Source organism: Chlamydotis macqueenii, chromosome 3 (genome assembly GCF_036417535.1).
Source record: "Chlamydotis macqueenii isolate bChlMac1 chromosome 3, bChlMac1.mat, whole genome shotgun sequence".
Lineage (NCBI taxonomy): Eukaryota > Metazoa > Chordata > Aves > Otidiformes > Otididae > Chlamydotis > Chlamydotis macqueenii.
Window position 1 is genome coordinate 34,305,234 of NC_141558.1, and position 19,279 is coordinate 34,324,512.

Here is a 19,279-nt window from a genome sequence, read left to right on the forward strand (position 1 = left end):
TGTTCTACTAAACATAGGTGGGCACACTGAGGCTGCAACTAATCATAAGTAACTTTAGCTGACGAAAAGTTGGTCATTTAGAAATCTTTTAAATATTAAACATTATCCAAGCTCGACAAATTTGGATGCATGTGAAGATTTTCATGGGCTATTTCATTTCACTCTTTACAGTTAGATTGAGTTTAATATCACCTAGCATCTGCTGTCTCAAATTGTCTCATCTAAACCCATTTCAGAGAGCCATTCATTTTACCCTAAAAATTAATCACATCACCCTCTGGAGGTGTTGGCATTGCTCCATTGCCTTTGAAATTCTAAAAGACAAGCTTAGACTAGCTACCTCATTTTGGACAGCTAAAGAAGAATGGCCCTAGTACGTAATTGTTTTGCTTAAGACATTGACTGTAAAAGCAGAGCACATCCACTAAGGTCATTCCAGATAGACACACACTTTGATATCTTTCTAGGTACCTAGGAGGGGAGGGAAAAAAAAAACATTTCTCTAATAATTTTTTCATCTACATTTCTCCATTAATTTCCTTCATTGCTTTTAACATGTTTGAAAATGAGAACAAAATCTCTAGTTATTAAATTATCATTTGTATATGGACAATTTCATTAATATCAGTTCTTTAGGTAACTACAAGCACAAAACATTGGTTCAGATCTTTTTTCATTGCATTTTCTACATTTCTCTAAGTAATAGTAGTTACTTACATTTTTTCCTTATAGCAGCCAGTTCCTGCTCAATCCGTAGGCAGACTGACTGTGTAAGTTCAAATGATATTCTTTGAAAAGCATCAAAATCTTCCACTGTGTAAACGTGGGTTTCAGCAGGAGGTGATGCAATTGCTTCTAACTCTGTACGCACTGCATCCTTCACACCAACTGCAAATATTTCTACATCTGCATCCCTCAGCTTTATTGCGGGTTCTTTAAAAGCATCTGATGATTTTCCATCAGTAATAAGAATCATGACTCTTGGCACATTTGGTCTTGATCCTTTGCTGGTAACAAATACTTTCTCCCTCACATATGTCATTGCTTTGCCTGTGTTGGTAGATCCACCTCTGTAGGGGAAGGTGTTAATAGCCTGAATTATGTCTTCCACTCTGTTGTATCTGTTCAAAGAAAACTCCATATGGGGATCTCTGCTGTACTGGACAAGACTTATCTGTACTTTTCGAGGCGATATCTCAAAGCTTTTAACTAAAACTTCCAAAAAGGCTCTTACTTTAACAAAATTGGCGATACCAATGCTGTAGGAACCATCCACTAAAAACACAACATCAGCTTTTACATCCACACCACGTGAGCATTCTGTAAGGAAAAAGAATTAACACTATCAACGGATATTCAATACCCACAGCATTACAATTACATCCTGAAGTTCATTTATCATACCCGGTTGCTTATAAAGGAAAGAAACCATTCTGAGTAAAGCTGTTTCTCATAAATAATAAAGGTGTGATATTAAAACAAGCATCAGAGGTTTAAATAATAAAAAGCTACTGTGTGAAAATAACATAGTAGATCCTAACTCACCCACTTGAACTTTCACTTGTTGTGTTTTTTCCATTATCGTTATTGGCTCACTGGGGGTCAGTCCTTTCATTGCATAAACATTAATTTGATACTCTGTGTCTGGAGAGAGATCTTTAACATTCAGAGCAGTAGTCTGAGGACCCACACTCAGTACATGTTGTTTTCCACCAGCTATCATTGGAATGAACTGCAGCCGATAGCCAGTTATTTGGCTTGTGGATGGATCCCAAGTGATCCTAACAGATTTTGAGGAGATCTGAGTGGCTACCAGATTTGAAGGAGGCTCCACCACTGAAAGAAATCAAAAGCTAACTCAGAATATTAATTACAATTATAAACATATTTTCTTGCAGGCTTTTATCTCTGGAATAAATTTAGTCATCTTTGCTTAATCTTTACTAAAAAAAAAAATCACATTGTTTTTTAGCATAAGTAAACAGAAGTGGATTACAGGACGTTCCAAATGGGGCATCAGTGAAAGGGCAGAAATATGAACAATACATTTGTAGTCCCCTGGGTATAATAGAAGTTCCAGAAGAAACGTTGCCTTGCTTTAATACTGTTTCAACCAGAAGTGAAAGCTACACCCATAGAAACATAGTAGAGAGTGTGAACAAATGCAGAGCTGAGCAGAGCAGCATGACAGTGGAGTCATCTCTGCTGCCATTTTGGTCAAAGAATAACTAATTAGTTAGAATCTTACAGGGCCAGAAAGCTGCAATGATACAGCTTGACGTCTGTTTTTTTTTCTCGGCATTCTCCAGTTTTCATTCCTTGTTTCTTAATCTATTACACATTCTGCCTCTTCATCAAGCTTTTTTTCCCTTTACTACATTTTTTTCTGTAGGAGTGATGCCTGTGTCCAAATTGACTGTATGAGATTCTGACAACTGCACGTGATTGTGTTACCCTTGAAACTATGGAATGATGGAGCTATTCCAAATCTACTGTGTCACATGTTCTGTTCTCCTGCTCTTAAATGCAGAAAGCTGAGACCTGTTTTCCACGCTTACTAAATGAGGCAATGGATCAAACTCCAGAAATAAAGCAAAGGAGGTAGGGATAGTCCCTTAAATATGCATCAGAATAAATTGAAGTCAATAAATATATTCTATAAAGTATCTCACCTTCTTCTCCACTAACCAGTTCACCTAGTTGTTCATCAACACCGGAACACACTTGCAAGATAATTTCATTCTGTATATCCACAATTCCATCAAAATTAGCTACATTGAACACATGCTTCAGTGAAGGCTGCGATGCAATTAGCTTGAGTTCCTTTGCATCTGCTGCTTTGATTCCTAGGATTTGCAATAGACAGGACTGCATTAAGTGGCCACAAAATACAGACACTCATTAATGTATTCATAAAGTATCAGAACATCCTGGGGTAAAGCTGAATTTAGTTCATTTCTGCCTTCTGTCATTATCAGTAATCAAACTACAAAATAATGATAAATGTAATGAGGTGATATACTCCATTTTCAACCTGAGAAAATAATGTAGTGTTTTCAATAAGACCAAGGTTGAAACTATGCTTATCAATCATCTTAATCTCCATGTAGGAGCTACGGAATTACTAACAAATTAACACTAGCATGTTCCATTCTGGAGGGCACAAACAACCCATTGGGCATACACACGGAAATACAGGGCATACACACGGAATGAGTGGCATAGTAAAATTCTTGAAACACAGAATCTGTAAAACATGTAACTTGCTTCTTTAAGAATGTTAATCTCTCAGTCATTAGAAAAACTCAACATACCCAAAGAAAACACTTCAACTCCTATGTTGCGAAGCTCTCTTGCAGGAATTTCAACTTCATCTTGAGCTTTTCCATCCGTAATGACAATTGCTACTTTGGGAAAGCCTTTTCTTGCTCCAGCAAACTCAGTGAAGGTGTTTTGAACCAGGTAATTAATAGCCTCACCTAAAACCAACACCACAAGTTGTGTTTTATTAGGCTTGAATGAACTAGCATTTAAAGGAAATTTGAATTATAACAAGAAATGCTGAATAAACACATATATGGGAAATCTGTACCTGTCATTGTGTTGCCACCTTTGTAAGGTATCCTTTTAATTGCATCAATAAGATCACTTCTTCTGAAATACTGATTTAAATTGAACTCTGTTCTTGTATCTGAACTGTACTGAACAACTCCAACTCTTGTCTTTTCTTCACCAATGTCAAAAGCTGATACAAGAGCAACCATGAAGTCCAGAATATACCCAAAGTTACTTCTCCCTACACTCCATGAACCATCTACCAGGAAAACTAAATCTGTCATTGCACTTATGGAGCATCCTGGAACACACATAATAAAAAGATAAAATAAATAACAAAACTCTGTTAGCAAATGAGCAGTGGCATTTTTACAAAAGTGAGAAATGTCTGACAGAAACATAGTAGGTGAAAACCAAAAGAGATATTTAATAGACTGATATTATTATCTGGAATATCTTACTTGGGGAAGCATTATTCACATAAATGAACGAGCCCTCTATCTGCCATTACCAAAAGGGAACTGTCACCTAGATACTCAGTTTTGAGACACCTCCCACACTATTCCACAAGATCTGTTATGCCACAGCAGATGAAAACTCACATGTAAAAAAAAACCTGGCTTGCAACAGTTCGATGTTACAGAAGCATTTTGTTTTGTTAGCACTTCAGCTTTGCATCTTTACCTCCCCATAATAGCTGCACAGGTTCTTTCTTCTTTTATTCACAGCACAATGTGTTTTGTTAATAGGACTAAGACATTCACGGACTTACTCAGATTAGCCGCATGAAATTCCTGGTTTCAGTACCAACTTTGCATGTTATTCTTTCAATGCAACTATAAATTCCTTCCATCCCAGTACCTTCTCGAGCTTTCTTAACTCTCAACATTTTTACAAGTTAACTTTATTGCTAGGTAATACAGGGACACAGTTTAACTTTATGGGGCCATAGAGCTAGATGTCACTTATCTCTAAAATGTCAGAGAAGTTGAGAGACAAAACATCTTACTTTGTAATTGAGCCTCAACCTTCTTTTCCTCTGGTATCCCTGGACCACCTGTCTGAACTGCACAGAGCACAAAATCAAGAAAATTAACAGAGAAAATCAGGTTAAACTTGTTAATATCAAAGAAAAGCATATAGGAAACCAGAGACAAATCTGACAAGCCTCAGAACATGAAGTCATAAATGCAAGTTATGAATACATCACTGGTACTTACAGATTTTTACAACATAGCATTCAGGGCAACATAAAATACAGAAAATGCAAATAGTTAAGAATCTGCTGTATTTGTACACCTTGTACAGTAATTTCCTGAAAATTAACATCCATGGATGAAATAACATTATCCCTCTCTAACACACAGGGGAACTCATCATAAGCAATTTTCCTGTGGGTGTTTGGGAAGCCTCAGACATGTGACAAAATGCGTCACAGAAGATAGTCTGGTGTGCTTGATATTTTTATTTACTTGAATGAATTTTATGCTTGAATTAATTAGTAAATATAAAATATTTATAAAATAAATTACATATTCTATTATGCATATAGATATATTGTGTCATATTTTATTGTTTGATGAAAGTAGTTAGCTTTTTTTTCCCCCGGCTCACAGGAAGCCAGTCGGATTCATTTGTTACTGAGGTCAATGAGTCTTCCCCTTAACTTCAGCTGATGCAGTTTATAGGACATAGGTTTACCTCAAAAGAACCAGTGGCCTCCTGCAAAGAATTCTATAAGGGCTGTCAGACACGACATATCCATGTTAGTCTCCTCTTATCTCTTGCAATTTATCTCTGCTTCTACTAGGAATTATGGTTAATGGGAAAAGGCTGTTCAAGCAGCTAAATGTGATCAGAGTTTAGGAATGTGGCAATTTTGTTGAGGAACTGGAACAAAGCCAGGTTTTGTGAATGACTACTCAGTTTTCTTACTTGGTTTTCTAATTGTATTACAGGTACTTACTTGTCAGTTGGCCAAAAACAGGTAAGCTCTCCTCTCTTTCATCATATGAAGCTATTGATACAACATACTCTATATCAGGTGTAAGATCTGATAAAACAGTTTGAGTAGTGCTAGGTGAAAGAGTAAATTCTTTAGTAGGCCCATCTGCAATAAATATATAAAACAGTTAATGCAGCCTTTAAACCCAGTAATATCAATGACAAGTTGATAATAAAAAAAATATGAAACAGAGAATAATCTATCTAAAAAACAATTATAATTTTAAAATGATACACTTTCTTTTTTCCTGAAGTATGAATTTTGAAACATGAAACTTCAAACTAGCTTGTTTTCAGCAGTGGACAAAATTACTGAAGGGTTTAATAAATTCCAGGAAATTTGAAACTTAAAATGCACATACAAAATGTACTATCATCTAACAAATCATGGTCCAGTTCTGATTCAATGTCATTTTTACACTGATTATTTCTCAAAGTGAAATACAATAATGGACATCTTACACAGCCATTATGAGGAAGTTACATGATATCACTGCATCATTACCTGCCACACGCAATATTTCCCCTGGGAGAAGTACTTGAATGAAGTACAACACAATTCTCTGACTTTAAGATAAAAGCATAGAAGAGGAGCAGAGTGATGGTTCTACCTTCTTTTTGCTCCTTGCAAAGGAAAGGCATCTAAAACTTATGACTTGCAGTCCCCAAAGGGTAAATACTATGGCTGGAATAATCACTGCTCCTTCCTGTATGCCCTTTGCTGCTACCCAGTCTTGATCACAAACGTCAGAAAGATGTTAATAGCTACTCTCATACCTAAGTATGAGAGTGAAAATAAACCCAAGCTTTAAAAAAAATTCAATGACATAACAAAATTTTACAGAACTCACCATTTGTTGGAACCACAGTTATCCTGTAACCCACTATTGCATCTGGTGGCCTTTTCCATGACATTTGAACATTATGTTCATCTATAATTGTAAAATTCAAGTCTGACGGTGGATTAACTGCAAAAGATTTATACCAGGTGGATGTTTAAAAGTTGAACAAGCTTTGGCAAATGAATAAATAAAATAATGTTGAGCAAAGCTTACTAAAATTGTCTTTGCATAAATTTGTTTCCAACAAATATAAGGATATGTTGTTGGAAAAAGAGTAAAATAAAGCTGACAAAATATGACAAACATCAAAGAGTATACGCATTACAGAGGACAGCACAGAACATATGTCTCTTGAGTTGCCAAGACATTCAAGAATGGCCAGCAAAATCAAGCACAATAGAAAACACATTTGGATACATGTACAATGAGTTCACAGATAACCACCACATATGCAAACATTTCACATAACAATTAAAGGAAATTTTTTACATGCTGGGTGCAATCCGTACAAGCATGCCAAATCACAACCTGCTTACAGTATCATGAGATCATTTAGGACATTGAGAACACAGTACTCTTCTTAATTAGACATCAAAGGATTGATCAGATTTTTAATATAGTCTCTGCATTGTCATATTTCTTATCAATTTGACTGAATCTAGAAACTTGGCAGAGAAAAAAATATTTAAAAGAATACAGGAAAAGACTGGGCATTTAATGTTCAGTAAAACAAATTATGTTAGGGTCTAGATACAAATATACATGTGAAATGTATATCAGTAATAATGATACACTGATGTATCTTTTTTTTTTCAAAATATAGCAAGCTCCACCCCTTTGTTCCCAGAAGCCACTAAAGTGACGTACTTTGCATATGGCTGCAAAAGATTCAGAAACTAAGGGGATAATAAATGGGGTTAGTAATCGTTGCAATTTGCCAAAATATTTGAGCTGATGCAAAAGTTCACAAAAATAAGATTCTACCTGTTTACACCAGATTGCTGTACAATTTCAAAGGTGTAAACCATTCCTTTCGTGTTCCCTTTGCAGCAGGTGTACCCATACTGGTAGTGGCATTTTAACATAAAATGCCAGTATGGTTCCAAATAACACAATGGTTAATTATGAAAAGACAACATCAAAGTATATTTATGGACATTTATTTTACAGAATTTATAGAAAACAGCAAAGAGGGCACCAGTGATCTGAATAAATGACTGCAAATAAAACTTGTAGGAGCTGATGACAGAAGTAACTGAACAGTACAGGAAGAAATAGTTTACATACGCTATTTTGCAGCATCATGCATATGTAAATGAAATGTTGATTATTTTTTTTTTAGCTTCCCACGATGGACAAAAGCCTCCATGTACAAGGTTCATTACACAAAGACGTTTCATAAATATTTTATAATGATATTCTCTTTGTAAACTTGTCATGCTTATTCATGCAGTATTTTACTGACTCACTGTCAGTGCATGGTAGGTGCATATATATTATTGTTTAAATAGGTCTACAAAGTAAGATTAGATTCAGCCATACTTTCCTTAACTACTTGTGAGACCATTTTGCAGGCATTTTTAATAGACAGATCTTCTCTTTCATGGAAGATCTCCAGCATATGTCACATTTTGTTTCAGTTTTGAACATAATTTAAAGAGCAGATAAAGAAATAAATGCTAGAATGTATACTTATGAAAAGACATTGTCCAATTGCAATAAGCAATACTGAGCTCAAAAAACCTGGCAAGCAATTGTGTAGGCATTTTTTTCCTTTTAATTTACTGTCATTTCCAACCATAGGATAATATGGCTTTGTAATACTGATACAATAGATACGCTAGTACTGAAGTAAATGTTATTTTTCCTATTGTCCATACACAGGCAGTGAGATTAGACCATTAACCTGCATGCATAGTTTATTCATCATTCAGTTTATGAGTATCACAATGCTAGAGACAGCAGAGTAGTTACTTAGTATCAAAATCATGCAACACGTGTTAATAGTAAAATACATCTAGGTGATAAGAATATCATTATAAAATATTGTTTCAGTAGCAATGGCTCAGGACAAATTTAATGCAAAGGCAGAGACAACTGACCTGAGCATGCTTTTTAAAAAAATTCAGTACATGGAAAAAATAGCACCACCAACCTTGCACGTAAATTGGCATGTTGCAGCAGAGACTTTAGGCTTTAACTGCTGAAGGACAGCAGCAGCCCAACTTGTTGATATCCAAATGACCGGATTCCAGATAAACTGAAAAAATTGACTGTGAGGAAAAGTCTTTAACATTTTAAATGATTTCAATCCATTTTGTGAAGATTCAGAAGTGGATCTTGGCAGGTAACAAGAATAGCACATCAATACATAAATGACGTGTCAGTTCATCCAGGTGTTCATAGCCTTTTAGAGCAACGGCATTGCAGGGGACCTCAGAGACTCCCCTCATCCATCCCATGGCCAAGACACGATCAGCCACCCCATGTCATTCCTGATATGTTTGCTCAGATCATTTTTAAAGACCTCCACTGCAGGCAAGACTGTCAGCTTCCCATAAAATCATTCCAACACCTCACTCCCTTTATCATCATAGTTATTCCTGACACCTAACCCCAGTCTTCGTTGCTGCACTTCACATCCATTCATTCTCAACCTGTGGCTGGCTTATCCAACTCGGGCATTGAATGCTTTTCCCACTGAAATCCAAAAGGGAACCTTACTTGAGTGAAAAAAAAAAGCCAGTTTGGATCCAATGTTGCCAAAATGTCTTCTGGATGGCCTGTGAGCTTTTGATACTCAAACAGAACATCCAGAATATCCATGGACCTTCCCATGGGTCAGATTTCACCCATGTGAAACCAGCTGTGGGGTATGACTGAGAGCAGTAAATTGACCTGAAGTACAGCAAAATGTGTAGATTATAAAAACCTTATTGCGATAATCAGATTAACTGTTACTCCACCTTATTAAGATCCTTCTCCCAGAAGGAAATTCACCACTGCAAAAACAATACAGCTTCACTATGGAATCAGATCAGACTTCTAGGGACAAAATGCCCCTGATTGTGTTGCGAGTTTGTCCCATTACAGGGACAAACCTTAAAGCTCCACTGAACAAAGACTTGTGTGTAAGCACAGCTTTACTCAAGCAGTCTTGCTGTCAGGCTACTTGCGTAAGTGGAGTTTCACATATGCTTACAGTGTAGTGACGCTGTGGATCAGTTTGATCCTGTGTCTATGAAAATCCATGCCAGACCTCCCACTGGCTTGTCAAGGTACAGGATCATGACCATAAGACGTGATGGTACTACAGTATTGCCTTAATACAGGGATTCCACTGTTGGTGCACAGAAATGTATGGCTCCCCTACAGGTTTCCAGCCTAGTAAAAAAATAACTTGCTGTATGACAATAATGTTTACACAGTGTTAATTTCCACCACTCTTAGAACTATGATATGATAACTTTCTTGATCAGATATCCTATCACATGCACCACAAAAGAAAAAAAAAAATAATAAGACATAATATACTTAATTCATTGCCACTCTGTCTTATATACATGTATAATAACAGTGTATTTTCTGAAACAAAAATACAGAGCAAGGCGTCTTACCCATGCTATGTATGTCTTATACTATCTTGTATTACCTAACAGGTAGACAAAAGTCTACAGCTTTTTACAGATAACACAATCTGCCTGCTAGAGGATTTCAATGAATATCTTAACCAGACAGAAGTGAAATATAATCAGAAGATTAAGCAATTTAAACATAGAACCAGACTTAAAAGTGATAGAACTTGGAAGTAGCTGCCATCCACAATCCCTGTGTGAAACAAAACCTGTAATTCCATCACTGGAAAAGAGTCACAATAATTAGCATGTGAAATAACATGTTAGCCCATGTTAAAATAACATACAGGCCATGGAAGCTGAAAAATAAGCTCAGCCTTGCTCTCACTGAGATAAGCCCTGCTGAGGCTGGAAGAGGCCAAAACTCCTCTTTTACTATTTTCTTCATATATGGCATGGATTTGACACAACTAATCAGATTATGACCTCAGACAAGCTCCTTTGAAGTCATCATTGCCAATGTGAATGGGAGAAAGAACGAGCTATAGCCTAGCAGTGCGGTAAAGAGCAGCTTCTCAGCCCTGTTAGATATTCATTTCCAATCACAACACAGAAACATTGCCACCTGTCTGTTTGCATTTTTTTGTTGTTTTACACATGTATTTGAAACTTCTTCAAAATACAAGTAGCTTATAAGTGTATTTTGAAAAAAAAACATTTAAATACATACCTATACATATAAAGATGTATGTAATTAAACATAACTGTGTATATATACGCACATTGCGTGCATAAATATTTACCAAATTTTACATATGTTTATGCATATATATGTATGTGCATGCATATATATACACAAATGTACATTTTGCTTCTGATTAGCAGTAGGAAAAACAGGAGTTGTAGTCACCTTCCCATATATACAAATTTCAGTTTCACAGATCAATCTACATGGTTGTCTCTTTAGAAACTTGGAAACCGGCAAAATCTTTCTATCTCAAAAGACAGAAATCACACGTCAGAAGATAATAAAATAATGGTCCCACCAACCAGTTCCAAAGCTGAATAGGTGGTTAACTTTAAAAGTTTCTGCTATTCAGGGTCATCTCTAAACCATTCAGTCAATGAAAACTAATGTACTCAACACAAGCTTTATTACATGAGAAACTTTCTAATCCTCTGTAACTGCTGTGCTGCAATTATTTGTCACTTACTGAATTGCATGTCCTGGAGACAGATTTTTTCAGCACTAAACAAAAGTCCCGTCCTTGGCTTATTGATGGCCCCCCTCTCTACATCCAGCCCAGAAAACAGACTTTTCTAGTTTCAAACCGGTTCCTGAAATATTGAAAAGTCAGCACCTTCATATGCTCAATGAGGTCACATAGAACCAAGGATTTCCCCATTCCTTTCCTATGCCTTTGAAAATCCCTCTGTATTAGGAAACACAACACACTGCACAAGCCATGACATCATCACAGCATTACCTTGATATTATAACTAACAGGTTATTCACATACTAATCTATTTGGTTTAGCTATGACTAAAATGATGGAAAAAATTCTTGTCTATTCAGAGGACATAGATTTCCCCCTGGCTCTTTGTGATCACAGATGGAAAATATACTGTGACAGAAAGAAATCTGACAGGAGGACACAGGGAATGCACTAGAACGTTGCAGTGCTGGACTAAAAAGGCAAGAAACAACTGAAACTGAGCATAAAATATAGCATCAGCATCATGCACAAGAAGTTTAAGCTGAGAGAGAGGTCATAAGAATTGCAAAATAAACCAAGAATTTCACTGTAAAAGATGAGCAAAAACGCTGAGCATCAAACCAGATTTGCTTCCTTTTCCAGGGTAAACAAACTTCCACAGTGAAATGCCATGAATGCATTTAGACTATATGTTGGTTTTACCCCCTCTACTGCTACAGTGAACATCCAACTACAAACCCCTGCATTGCTGTATCTCTGTAGAAAAGCTCTAACACCATTACTGCAGCTCACTGCCTTGCCAACAGCAACAGAACATAGCTCTCACGAAGGATGCACAGAGCAGCTGTGATGCTGATGAGGAACCATCCTGGAAGATTTAGGAATCTATGAACAGCAGTATCAGATAAACACCAAATCTATTCCCAGGGGAGACTGAAAAATGAAAGCTGAAGGAAGGCAGAAAAATAGAACAAAGCTTTTCCTTCCTTCTGCTTTCACTCCATCTCCCCTCCCCATATCAACAATCTTTACCACATAAAATGGCCCTTTTCCTTATCCTCCTCTCACTCTTTCATCCCACCAAGAGTCTACTCACACCCCAGGGAAAGAAAATTCAAATTACATCTCTTGAGCTCTTGCAAACACCACAGGGAGAGCCAAAGGAACAAACAAAAAAAAAAAAAAAAAAAAAAGGACTGACTGATGAGGGTGGAGGGGGTAAACCTTTGCCACAATGCTACATCAAAGTTGGAAAAAGAGACCAAAGGACAAATGTCCACAGGAGAAAGTCTTCCTTCAGCAGATAGGATTTAAGTTGTAATGATAGCAGAACTAAAGTAAATAAGATCTAACGTGCAATTTACAAGATGATGCAAAATTGAAGCACAAAATTAAAGCAGTGCAGAAGGATGACCAGTAAAGTACAAATAAAAAACAAACTGCAAAAAGCTCTATGAAAGCAGTTCCCACCAGAGCAAGTCCTAAGGTACTCCTAGATTTGAACTTCCATTTTCAGCACCACTATTTCTCATTGCACTTCCTATTCAATAAACTTTTCTCTCTTACTTCAAAACTCTGGAGAAGTTCTCTAGAAGTTTCTCTTAGAAACCTGATCACTGTAAACTAAGTATTTTATTTAATACACATTTTTGAATGCAGAGTAATGTAAGTCCTGGCCAGGAGCACTCTACAACTCATAAGATCAGGCTTTGGCTGCTCTTTCGCTTAGCAATGGCGCATCCTTCAACATGAGATCTAAACAAGCTTGGCCAGCTTGTCTGGCAAGGCATCTAGTTTCGCTATTATGAAATAACTGTGTCCTTCTCCAAATACATTTTTGTAGCTTTCATTAACACTACTCAAACTATGACTGGTTTAGTCCACACTATAGCTAAATAAAACACCTTCACTTATATTTCTAAATAACCTACTCCGTACATGCAATCCGTGGTGCAGGACAACAGCAAAGTTACTCCAGCTTCAAGTGAGCTCCCTCCTAAGACACGGAAGAACACACAAACACATCCAACTCCCTCCATCAAAACTGTACACTTTCTCTGCTTTCTCTGGCACGGCAGTCCTGTATTTCAAATGCAACCCTGAAATGACTTCAAATGACCTTTTTTGGTTCCTCAGCCAACAACAATGCAGCGCAAGAGGGAGGCAGCAGACTGATTCTCTCCTAGGGTGACCAGATGTTGCACTACTGGCAGAAATGTCGTATTTTTCCAGAAAGCCAGTGTACTTTACATCTGCATGCCCCAAGCAAGCACTGCTGCTGGAAGGGGGCAAACGCTCCGGAGGCATCTCTGAAACACCATGCTTTTAGTAGCCATCAGCCAAGGTGACCAGGTCCAGACACAGGAGCTTGCGGCAGGCCACAATCAGAGAATTTGTTTCAACTCAAAACATAAAGAGAAGGAAGGGAAAGAAACCGAATTATTAGATGCTGGCTTCTGTTTTTTTTTCCAGTACATCCAAGGGAGATCACACCCAGCGGTTCGGTTCACCCTGCGATGGAGTCAGGTCCCAGAGGTCAGATCAAGTCATTTCAGTGAAGAACATTCAGCATCTCTATTTCCCTTGGCAGCCACTGCTGGCAGAAATACTGTTACTACAACCAAAGCTGCTCAGGTCATGCAGAGGGTGATAGGGGAGGTTGCCCCCACACTTGCTGTTAATCCACCACGGAGGTAAATGGGCCAGGGCCAGGCCATTTTGAGCCACACCCTGGCCAGTATGGTAGCCACGATGGGTCTCCCCAGGTCTTTGTCCCTGCAGCTGAAGGCAGGACATTGCCATGGGTTAACAGGGACCTCAACCTCCACTGAGGCTGGGCCAGGGCCCCATGAGGAGGATGAGGAGAAGAAAGGCCTCTTTGAGGGTGACGGCGCCACATGCGTGTCAGAGCCTTGTGGCCCTGGCCACCACAGCAAGGCCCAGCCACTCTTCAGTGGTGCCCGGGGCACATATCATGGAGGTGGCAGCATCTCCCCAGGGGTGTCCCCCAGGTCAGACCCGCCACGCAGGCCAAAGTATTGCCAAGGGAGAGTCTGGCTCCCCCAAGGCTTGGCCGGGGGTCGCCCCGCCGAGCTGAGGAGGCCAGTGTGCCGGCAGGCCGGCGGGACAGAGGCGAGGGGTCCGGCTCGGACAAAACACACAGGCGCAGAGAACCAGACTCTGTTGGAGCATTTTATTTCAAAGCTGTGGGTTGTTGGGTGGTGGGTTTTTCATTTCCTCTCTCAACATAACTAAATGAGACTCTACAGCACAGAGCCCAGCCGTTGTCAGTCAGTCAGCGGGGCAGCACCACAGGCCCCGGCCATGCTGGGCTGCTCGCCGGCAGCGGCAGTGGGGCTCCTCGGGCCATTGCACCCGGGTGGCCATGCCGGCTGGCCCACGTCCTGCCTTTGGGGTGGTGTGGACAGCACACCAGAGAGACAGAGAGAGAGAGCGCTACGGTCCGGCTGACTAGCCAGGAGAAACAGAGCACAGAAGGAGCTGAGCAAGAAAGGAGAGGCATTTCTCTGAAGGAGAGAAAGAGAGAAGGCGAAGTAGTTACACTCAAAAACAAAGAGGGAGAGAGCTGGTAGCTCAAGGCTGGTTGGGAGGTTTGCCGGTCAGCAAGGCACCAGGGGCAAGGGGGCAGGGAGGGGAAGGTTACCTTCAGCCTCGATGGAGGAGAGGAGGGCGGCTGCACACAGAGCAGCGACTGCCGAGCACAGCGCTGTCTTCATTTCTGCCCTTTCAGATCACAACAACATGAATGAATCTGCAGTGACGGGAGTGGGGGGGGAGGAAGGGAGAAAGGAGAAGGAAATGATACGCGTGGATTAGAGGATTGCGTGGGTGTATTCACGAAACATAAAAAAGACGAACTGTGGATTTCACTTTGTTCCCTTATCCCCAGCCCCCACCCACGGGACCAGGTTGAAACCCCTAGACTTGAAAGCCGTCCAAGACGATGACAGATCTGCATGACTAACTGTAGAGTCTCGTCTTGCAATAAAGTGCCTTTTGTTGCTGAACCCTTTCCAATCACGGTAAGCACACGCGGCTTTAACCTAGTTGGGGTTAATTTGATCAGGGAAGCACGGTGAAGATCTGTGCCTCCGCACGGGCAGGAGCCAGGAGGGAGCTCCATGACTTCATCGCCAAGTGTGATGATAGCTAATTCAGAGGTCATTCCTGCCTTGGATCAACTAAATGCCTCTTTCAGCTGGGGATTTTATTCAGCTCCTTTTTCATAACTGTTGAAGCACTTAGTTAGCTGTGTTTTAGTGGTCTCAAGGCAGTTTGGAAACTGTAATAAAACTTTTTTTGAGAGGTTCTGCCTACAAATGTGCTATTCTTCATTTCTTGAAGGTCTGAAATAGATTATACAGAAGTGTGTTTAACACACAACTGAAACCTGACACGTCTGTCTAGCCATGATGTTTCAACATCTGATAATTCATTTACATGTCCTGAGAGAAAATAGATTTAAAATACACAATAAAAAGCAGGCAAGTGAAAGAGTCTCGCAGACACTGCAGGTTGTCTAACAAAATCAGTGGGATTAGGCCAAATTAATGGTCCCTAATTGCAAACAGCTATACCTTCATAACTATATGCTCTGGGTCACATCGAATTACTCCAAATTACTCCAGCAAAACTTCCAAATTATTTCCTTGTCTAAGTAAAGGCTAATATGAACAATCCTCAGCATATATGCACGTAAGTGTTTCTAAAGTTTGGGTTTTTCTAGCTCGGGAAGTAGGGGAGGGGTAAGTTGTTTGAATAAACTCATAACTGCATCATATATCATAATTAGGCTGGAAAAAGCAATTCGGCAACAGATTCTATCAGGAAGGTGCCAAGAGCAAAACAAAAGAAAAATGCATAAATCATTAGCCTGCAGAAACAGCTAAAGGCGAAAATATTCTTCCACCATCTAGAGAACTAACCAGCAAGGCACATTTAGTGGGTAGACACTATGGAGATCCAGGAATTTCCCAGTTACTGACACTGAACTTAACAGGCTTCTGCCAGGCAGCTGTATATACTTGCCTTCGCCAAATGCCTTTACTGCACATAAAAATACCGAGATCAAAGAAAAACTAAACAATGGTTTCAGTCCAATGGTACCTCCAGCGGGTAAACAGAGGATTAATATTGACCATAACGACTCGCTGATACTAACATAAGAAAGACCAAGGTTAGCATTAAATTGTCCTGAAAGCTCCGAAATCATATCACTGCTCTGCATCGGAAACGGCAATCTTGTTTGGGCTTGGAGTGCCATCTTTTGATCCTTTTGAAGACCAACAGAAATTAATCATCTCACAAAGGCATCTAGGAGTTCGCTACTGCTGCGAGTCTGCCACTCCTGATACACATTTTTCTTTCACGAAATTAAACATCTCAGCCAAAGCATTCATTTGCCCACCTAGAAACACTTCTGTTTCCTTCTCGCAAACTTAGGAGTTAGACAGAAAGCCTGGAGGTGGCGGAGGAAAGGTCCTCTCGCTGGCTCAGCAGGAACACAAGCAGACTTTGTTTCAGGACTAGAGGTTTTCTCGCTGATCTTTAGAGACCACTTCAGAAAAAAAAAAAAACCCAACAGGCTGTCACCACTGCCAGTCCAATCTCACGCTAATTCAACCTACAAAACCTTAGCTAAAGCATTTCCAAAGCGTGCAGTGCATGGTATTTACCACTTCCAAAAAGAAAAACTAATCTAAGCATAAAAAAAAAAAAAAAAACCACTGGGAAAATCCACGAGCTATCAAAGGCATTAAAAAACCAAAATGGAAATAGGAGGAAGCATCACCGGCAGCTGCAGGCACAAGGGAGGGAAGCGACGGCTCCTGCCAAAGCCGCAGCGGTACGGTGCGGGCAGGCGCGTCGGGCGCTGGCACCGGCCTCCGCCTGGAGCCTGCGGCCGCAGGGAGCCACCGGCACCGGGACACCCGCACCGGGACCACCGCCTCCCTCGTGCGTGCCTTCCCCGTGCCCTGGCTGCCCGCAGCCCCTCGGGGATCCCCGCTCCTCCACCCTTTCGGCCCCACGCCTGCCAGAGCCGGCTCTGCCGTGCCCAACGCGCACACACGCACACGCTCTTTCCCCCTTCCAGTGGCAGCCCCTCAGCCCAGCGCATCTCAGTCTAAAAAGCATCGTCAGAAGGGGCTGCGTGCGTGGGTGCGTACGGGCAGGCAGCGGGGAGGGGACGTGAGGGGGACCAGGGAATCCCCGCTCCCGCGCGGGCACAGACCTTGGGGGGCGGCTGCAGGGTGGCGGGGCAGCTCCTCCGGCGGTGCCTGCAGCAGGAGCCGCAGCCGTCGGACCTGGATAAAGGGAGGAGAAGGAGAAAGGATGAAGCTCCGGGGGCACCTTGTGGAGGGAGCAGCAAGTAGCAGCGGCGGCGAAGGAGGAGCAGAAGCAGCGGCAATAGCCGAGGAGCGGAGGAGGCGCCTCGATTCCTGTAGCTCCCGGTGCGAGGCGTCCGTCGGGGAAGACTTGCCTTCTCCAAGTGGGAAGAGCCTCTTCTCAATCTGCTACTTAATAGAGGGCTGTTCCCAACTCTCAATTTACCCTCGTAAGCGGTTACGAAACTGCAGGGAAGGTGGACTGCTGCCACCGGGTGATATATGCGCTGCCGGGCTTCCAGCAAAGAAGGGAATCCGCTTCTGGAAACTGGCGCATTCCTGCGGCATGAGGCGGGCGGCCGCCGCGGCAGCGCGCCCGGGGGCAGGGGCCCGGCCCGCCGCCCCCTCCCTCCCCTCGGCTTCACAAACCAGGCGGGGGCGAGAGGGGGACACATACGGGAGGGCAGTGGAAAATCTGAGTCCCCGGACACGGCGGCGCGTGCGGAGGGTGTCCCCGCGGGGAGGTTTCCACGCAGTTCCCGCACCCACCCCGCTGAGGGCCCGCTCGCCCCCCCGGGGCCGGTCCCTGGGGCAGCCTTGCAGAGGGGAGCGGGCAGCCCCGGTGCCGCGTCCGGGATCCTCAGGGGCACAGAGAATACAGTCATTTTAACACAGTTCAGGTGTGTCTGGCCTCCACCCTGCACAGCCGACATAGATCAAACTGCCTCCCTCGCCACGCAGATGTTCTGCTTCGGGCATAAAGGGCCGCCGCTACCGGCTGCTGCCTGGGGCTCCGCGGGGACGGGGCGCACGGTCCCCACCTCCTCCTGCAAGCAAGCCCGTGCCCCTGGTCCCTGCCTGACACCGGGTGCCTTCAAAAGAAGCGGCACCTTCCGAAATCGGGCAAGAGGCTGCGCCAGGGTCTCCTGTCTCTTGCTGCCGGGAGTCTGCCTGTGGCACCTCGCGCGTCCCAGCGGGTGACACGGCGGGATACACAGCCCCTTTCCTGCTGGGGGAAGCGGCCCGGGCCAGGCGGGGGTTCGCTCCCGCACCCGTCGGGACCGGCAGCCCCGGTAACCTTCTCGGAAGAGGCTCCTCCGGGACCCCTTCGGGCTAAAATACAGGGCCGTCGGAGAGGGTCGGCAAACTCGGGAGGCGGAGAGGGAACAGAGATGGGCGAGGCGCTGGGCTGAACGGTGAAAGAGAAGAGCGGCTGCGCGCCCCTCACGGCCGCGGATCCCCGACGGCCGCGGCGCCGCCGTCTCCCTCCCGTCAGCCCCGCGCGGGAGCGGAGCGGGGCCATTCGCGGTGCGGGGGCGCCCCCCGGCGGCGGGTAGGGGTGGGCGCGGAGCCCAACGGAGTCGTGCCGGCTGCCGTCCCACCGCCCCGACGCCAAGGCTTCCGCGGCCCCCCCCCGGCCCCCCCCGGGGGCCGCTGCCGTTAGAAAGCAACGTAACAGGGTGAAGGGACGAGAAGGCAACAAAAAACAACAACACAAAAAACAAACAAAAAAAAAAAACCAAAAAAAAAAACCAAAAAAAAACAAAACAAAAAAAAAAAAAAGACCCGGAGGGCTGAGGAGGGGGAAAGGCAGGGGCAAACCCTCCGTGCGGAGGTTGGCATCCCGCGGGTTGGAGAAGTCGGTAAAGGTTTCAGGGCATCTTGTCCCCGTGTCAGCTTTTTGCACAAGCATGAATTTCGGAGTGATCTCAGGATGCGTTCCAGCCAGGGTGGAAGTG

At 42.5% G+C, this 19,279-nt stretch overlaps 1 protein-coding gene across 3 annotated transcripts in view; it reads right to left on the bottom strand.

The window, feature by feature from the left end:
* Positions 1-17,894, bottom strand: part of COL12A1 (collagen type XII alpha 1 chain) — a 101,876-nt gene extending 83,982 nt beyond the window's left edge. The window contains exons 1-10 of one of the 3 annotated variants that reach the window (XM_086743766.1): positions 17,447-17,894; positions 14,858-14,965; positions 6,411-6,527; positions 5,522-5,665; positions 4,565-4,621; positions 3,593-3,856; positions 3,315-3,479; positions 2,673-2,846; positions 1,546-1,836; positions 718-1,320 (exon numbers count right to left, since the gene is read on the bottom strand). In XM_086743766.1, the coding sequence (XP_086599892.1) occupies positions 718-1,320; positions 1,546-1,836; positions 2,673-2,846; positions 3,315-3,479; positions 3,593-3,856; positions 4,565-4,621; positions 5,522-5,665; positions 6,411-6,527; positions 14,858-14,930 (1,888 nt within the window). In that variant the 5' untranslated portion in view covers positions 14,931-14,965; positions 17,447-17,894. Of the gene's footprint in view, positions 1-717; positions 1,321-1,545; positions 1,837-2,672; positions 2,847-3,314; positions 3,480-3,592; positions 3,857-4,564; positions 4,622-5,521; positions 5,666-6,410; positions 6,528-14,857; positions 14,966-16,621; positions 16,772-17,446 lie in introns of all 3 variants that reach the window. The other 2 variants (XM_086743765.1, XM_086743764.1) reach the window with 2 other exon arrangements.
* Positions 17,895-19,279: the final 1,385 nt, after the last annotated feature.